Raw genomic sequence first — 5,914 nt, 5'->3', positions numbered from 1 at the left:
AAAGGATGACTCCACCCCCATCTTTATCAATGCTCCAAAAGTGGATGCCCATTGAGGTTGGCGTAGATGTCCTAGTCAAGTTAGGGCCTTTACACACTGCCCAATCTTGCCCAATGCGTGCTCATGGGCATGAATTGGTAGTCTTCAATGGGCAAGGGGTTTACACACCGCCCAAGACATAATCTTTCAAAAGGTTAGTATTAAATGCATTATTGACTCTTAAGAGACTGCAATTGTATTTGAATTTGATTGGTGGGATGAGTGGGTGCCCAAGTTTGGGCAGCCAAAGTTGGCTGCCCATGAAATTGCTTATCATGGGTGCTAGTCAGCTACCACCTCACTTTTTGAACTTTGAAGTGTGCCCAATTTTGGCTGTGTAATGGGGGTGCGCTCATCCAGCCCAATTTCAGCATTCCATTGGCTCCCAACATTAACTATGGTGGGCAGACCTTGGTGTGTAAAGGCCCTTAGATGATTCCCATTGCCCGAGTAATTTTAGACTAATCAATTGACCAAGTCATTCAATTGCTTTGTCAGACCACTCCAGTCTTAACTACGCTGGGCAGTTTAATATTAAAAATGAACACACGACCCATCTCAGAATTCGGCAAGATGGCAACAGCACCTAATCTCATGCTTCCATGGGGTTATTACTTCAACAAACTGCTGCTCTTCTTCTTCTTCTTCTACTTGACCGCAGCTAATATATGGCTGCATAGTAGGGCGAGAGGATCATGCATTCCGACACCCGAGGAGGCAAGCATTCTGATGGAATTCAAGAATGCGGTTCTCGATCCGTCGCACCAGCTCTCAAGCTGGCACGTCGAGACCAACCTGAGCTGTTCTGAGAGCAACTCTTCTTCTCCGTTTTCTTCCTCCTCGACCAGCAGCTGCACTAGCCGTGGCGCATGGAGTGGTGTTATATGTGGTAGGCGGCATGGGCGCGTGATTTACTTAATCTTGCCCAACGCGAGTCTCCAAGGTCCCCTCCCCGCCTCGCTTGCGCAGCTCCGATTTCTGCGCTTCTTCAACCTTTCCTCCAATAATTTCTCCGGTAGCCTTCCCCCCCAGCTCGCCAATTGCTCGCACCTGGTAGCTCTCGACCTCACGCAGAACAGCCTCATCGGAAGTATTCCCAGCGAGTGGGGCACTCTGAGGAACCTGCAGTTGATCCAAATTCAGGGCAATGCACTGACGGGCGTCATCCCAGCCATGTTGGCAAACTGTTCTGCCTTAAGGGCGATTGTTTTAGGGGTGAATCGCCTCTCTGGCAGCATCCCATCTGAGCTGGGCATGCTGAGTAGCCTTGAGTGGCTTGACCTATCGGGCAATCAAGTGACGGGGAAAGTTCCAGCAAGCTTGGCAAACTGCTCGTCTCTGGTAGCCATTATTTTTGCGTCAAATAGCCTCTCCGGCGACATCCCGCCCGAGCTCGGCATACTGAATGCACTGCAGGTGCTTTTTCTCTTAAGCAACGAACTGACGGGGGGTATCCCTGCGACTTTGGGAAACTGCACCGCTCTAACACAGCTTGGTCTGGAAGACAATCAGCTCTCCAGCAACATCCCACAGGAGCTCGGTATGCTGAATCGATTGCTTTTTCTTCGCCTTAACGATAATAATATGACGGGTGATATTCCACCCACCTTGGCTAATTGCTCAGCCCTACATCACCTTGATCTCGACTCAAGTGGCCTCTCTGACAACATCCCGCCCGAGCTCGGCAGGCTCAATGCACTCCAGGTCCTTTCTCTGTGGGGTAACACACTGACGGGGACTATCCCTGCGAACTTGGGAAACTGCACCGCTTTGAACGTGCTTTATCTCGACGAGAATCAGCTGACCAACAACATACCACAGGAGCTCGGTATGCTGAATCAATTGTGGAATCTTGGTCTTCATACAAATTATCTAACGGGTGACGTGCCAGCCACCTTGGCTAACTGCTCAGCTCTGCATGAGCTTGATCTCTCCTTCAATCATCTCTCGGGAAGCATCCCATCTCAGTTGGGCATGCTCAAGAGTCTGTCCTGGGTCTCCATGTCCACCAACGCATTGACGGGCAAATTCCCAGCAACAACGCCAGCCACCTTGGCAAACTGGACGGCTTTGCAATTCCTTGATCTCAGCCACACCCAACTCACCGACACTCTTCAATTTCTCAAAGAATTGCCCAACGTCACAGCACTATACAATCTGGACCTGGGTGCGAACAATTTTGAAGGGGAAGTTCCCGATGTCTTTCACCGCTTCAGCAGCCTCCAACATCTAGGCCTGTGGCACAATTCTTTGCGTGGTACCCTTCCTAGTTCGCTAGGATCGCTGAAGGATCTCACACACGTATGGCTCTGGGACAATATGTTCCAGGGAAGCATTCCCAACGTGTTTGTGACCTCCCTCCAATTGCAGGAGCTGGCCCTCTCCTCAAACAATCTCTCAGGTGAAGTTTCTCCTGACTTGAGTTCGTGGTAATCAGGTGTAAAAAATTGTTTGGTTTGTAGCTCACAATTTGCATGGAAAGACGTAGCTAGGAGGATTATAAAACAACAATCAGAGGGTGCAAATGTTGTGGTCATTAGTATCCCCATTCCAGATATATTTACCAGTTAGTCATTGAGCTCCGATGTTTCACATGTCCTCTGCAGGTGCCATTCCCGCCAGTTTGGGAGCCCTTCCCGGGCTTGTACGCTTAAATCTATCCTACAACTTCTTAAGCGGTAGCATACCAGCACAACTTGGATCACTCGTTCACCTGCAAACGTTGGTCCTCTCCAACAACAATCTCTCGGGCAGTATTCCTCCCGGCCTCAGCGATTGTGCTGAACTGCTCACTTTGAATCTATCAAGCAACCAACTCAGTGGCAACTTACCTCCCAGTTTGGGTGCGATTCACAGTTTAACTCTGCTGGATCTTTCCTACAACGAGTTCACGGGTCTTGTTCCCAATATAGCACCCTTCAATAATAGAAGTGTGACAAATTTAACTGGGAACACAGGTCTTTGTGGACAAGTTGTCAACAAAATCTGTGCCAACAATCCACCCATTAATGATTCAAGTGACAAACATTCCAATCGAAAGACCATGTTGTTAATAGCTGTAATTGGGGTTGTCTTGGGTGCAATGATATTAATGATTGTGTTGGCCGCTCTCCGCCGCTACTGCAATAAGCCCAACGAGGACCAGCTGACCTTACAGTTAGCTGCAGCAGTACCCAGAGCAGGGGTGCAATTTCTGAATATCAAGGCTGCTGAGGTGAGACAAGCAACGGGATGCTTTAGTGAAGAGAATGTTCTGGGCAAAGGTAGTGTTGGCACCGTTTACCGAGCTATTCTTTCAGGAGGAAAAGAAGTGGCAGTTAAGTTGCTGAACAACGACACGGCCTTGGGGGACGAGGCTACGTTCCTAAGGGAGGTCAAAATACTGGCTAAAGTGAGGCACAAGAACGTTTTAAGAGTGTGGGGCTGCTGCTTCAACTTGGACATGAAGGCTATCATTCTTGAGCTTATGCCCAATGGCAGTCTAGACAAGCATCTTCATCTTCGACAGGATGGTGGAAGGCAACTTAATGCAGAGCTTTCCGGAGAGCAGAAGCTAAAAATACTCCTTGAAGTGGCACAAGGATTAGAGTATCTGCACCACCGCCATCCCGAGGGCTCGATTGTGCATTGCGACATCAAGCCAGAGAACATCCTGCTGGATGCAGATTTGGAAGCGCACATTGCCGATTTTGGGATCGCAAAGGTGCTCAAGGGAGGCAGCTTTCAAGAATCTGCTTCCATTTTGCTGAGAGGATCGGTTGGCTACATTGCCCCAGGTATATCCTCAAGCTCTATGCATTTCGCCCTTCCTAGAAGCTGCTGCTACGTACTATAGCTAGCATTAACATTGGTTTTCACTGTTTGGATCTAAGATTGATCAAGGCGATTTCGCAATTAGTTAGTTTTGATGCCAATATAATTATGGTGTTGCAGCTAACTCCTTCGAGTCAAGTTAGCAAAGCAATTAATCGTTTGGATATGTAGTTAGGGCTATCACCATGTCCAACATGATGTAATTGTCTAAATGATCTGTTGTCCAGCTCCTACTAACACCTCTAGCTAGCTAGCTGCAGCTGGGCCAGAGTCGCGAGCCTTCTGCACGCGATTCATCGCATCTTCTTCTGTTTGTTGGGTGACAAAGTGCATGCGATTGCTCTCGAAATGGTTGATTATCTTCATGTATTCTCTTATAATTTGTTTCTTGACAAGGTAGTGATTTTCTTGGCAGCGGTTAATGATCGCCTGCTTGCATAATATTGTGTGTTGTGTAATATTTAACGTGCAGAATATGGATACAAGCCAGATCCTAGTACCAAGGGGGACGTTTACAGCTTTGGAGTGGTGATGCTCGAAGTCCTGACCGGCAAGAGACCAACATGCGATGAAATCTTAGAGCAAGGTCATGATACATTTCTGTCTTGGGTGAGATCTGCGTGGCCACACCAAATGCTCACCATTCTCAACTGCAGTGCTACTCCAGCAGCTCTAATTTCCCCCAGCGTTGCATCGCAACTATTCCACCTGGCACTCTTGTGCACACAAGATTCACCCGCAGACCGCCCCACGATGCTTGACGTCTGTCGCATCTTGATGGATCTTCGCAATACAGACTCGCATGGCATTAGAGGGAGGGCTAATTATGCATCTCATATGAGCCAAATGCTGCATTAGAGGGCTAATGCATCTCATAATTCTCCACATAACGCTATGTAATTATTTAAAAACTTAAGTAAACTGGGATAATTTTCCTCATGTGGATTTTTTTTCCCCAATTTTAAGTTGAAAGTGGTATTTTTTCCCCAGATGGAAATGAGGTTCCCATGAGTGAATAGAGTTAGTGTCAATTGGAAAAACATTTTCCCTTCTGGAAAAAAAAATCCCTTTTGTTGCCTAATAAATTCCCACATGTGATAAGTCTTTTTTATTGGAGTTCTATCTTTCAACCTACTTTTTCTTTACACATGGAAAGCTAAACTTTTCAGAACTGAACATTACCTTCCTTATAGGACAGTGAAAAGTCTTTTTTTATTGGAGTTCTTTCTTTCAACCTACGCTAAACTTTTCAGAACTGAACATTACGTTCCTTACAGGACAGTGATAAGTCTTTTTTAATTGGACTTCTTTCTTTCACCCTACTTTTTCTTTACACATGGAAAGCTAAACTTTTGAGAAATTAACATTACCTTCCTTATAGGACAAAACGTTACAAAAGTTTTTTTAAAAATATAATCTGGCTACAATTTGAGAAAAGTCTACTATCAAGAGGTTGGCCACTCCTTGACAAAAACTTTTTTCTTAACCCTTAAAAATAAGGACATTTAAAAATATTGATTGGTTTCTCACCCTAAATCTATTTGTTTTCCTATTAATTTAACTTAAAGTTAGTGAAATCCAACCCTTAAATGTAAGGACATGATAATTTCTTAGTTGGATTTTTTAAATCTAGCCGAAAAAATTACATGTTAATGTCGTTTTTGTTGAGCACACTGAGGCTGGCCACCACTAATCCTTAGTAGTAAGGCCAAGGAAATTATGCAAGCACTCGAGTTCTAAAATACATAGCTCTTAGTTGCAAGATGCTTTTTCCGTGGGCATGCCCACGATCTGTAAAGGGTATTATCACTCAGCAATTGTTTATCAAAAAGGTGCATGTCCACAGCTCTCAACTTTTTTGGTGGCCAAGCCCATAGTCTTGTAGACACCCTAAATATATTTATCCACGTTTTTTTTATAACTTGTAGAAATTTAGTATATTATTTAGTTAATTACAAAAAAAGTGATTTTTTTCTCTCCTATAATTTTTATGCCCTTAAATAGGATGTGAGGTAAGGATTTTGTAGGTGTTTTAAAACGTTTTAAAACTAACTTTTTCTAA

The 5,914-nt window shown here is 45.0% G+C and overlaps 1 protein-coding gene across 1 annotated transcript; it reads left to right on the top strand.

Moving 5' to 3' along the window:
- Nucleotides 1-596: 596 nt before the first annotated feature.
- LOC147608409 (uncharacterized) lies at nt 597-4,841 on the top strand. The gene is made up of 3 exons (XM_086789017.1): nt 597-2,440; nt 2,646-3,815; nt 4,325-4,841. Exons 1-3 carry the CDS (start codon nt 613-615, stop codon nt 4,708-4,710), a joined length of 3,384 nt encoding a protein of 1,127 aa, XP_086645143.1. The 5' UTR covers nt 597-612; the 3' UTR covers nt 4,711-4,841.
- The last annotated feature ends 1,073 nt before the right edge of the window (nt 4,842-5,914 follow it).

Source organism: Cibotium barometz, chromosome 53 (assembly GCF_041138505.1).
Source record: "Cibotium barometz isolate CiBa-2024 chromosome 53, ASM4113850v1, whole genome shotgun sequence".
Lineage (NCBI taxonomy): Eukaryota > Viridiplantae > Streptophyta > Polypodiopsida > Cyatheales > Cibotiaceae > Cibotium > Cibotium barometz.
This window is presented reverse-complemented; position numbering and strand designations above follow the sequence as displayed.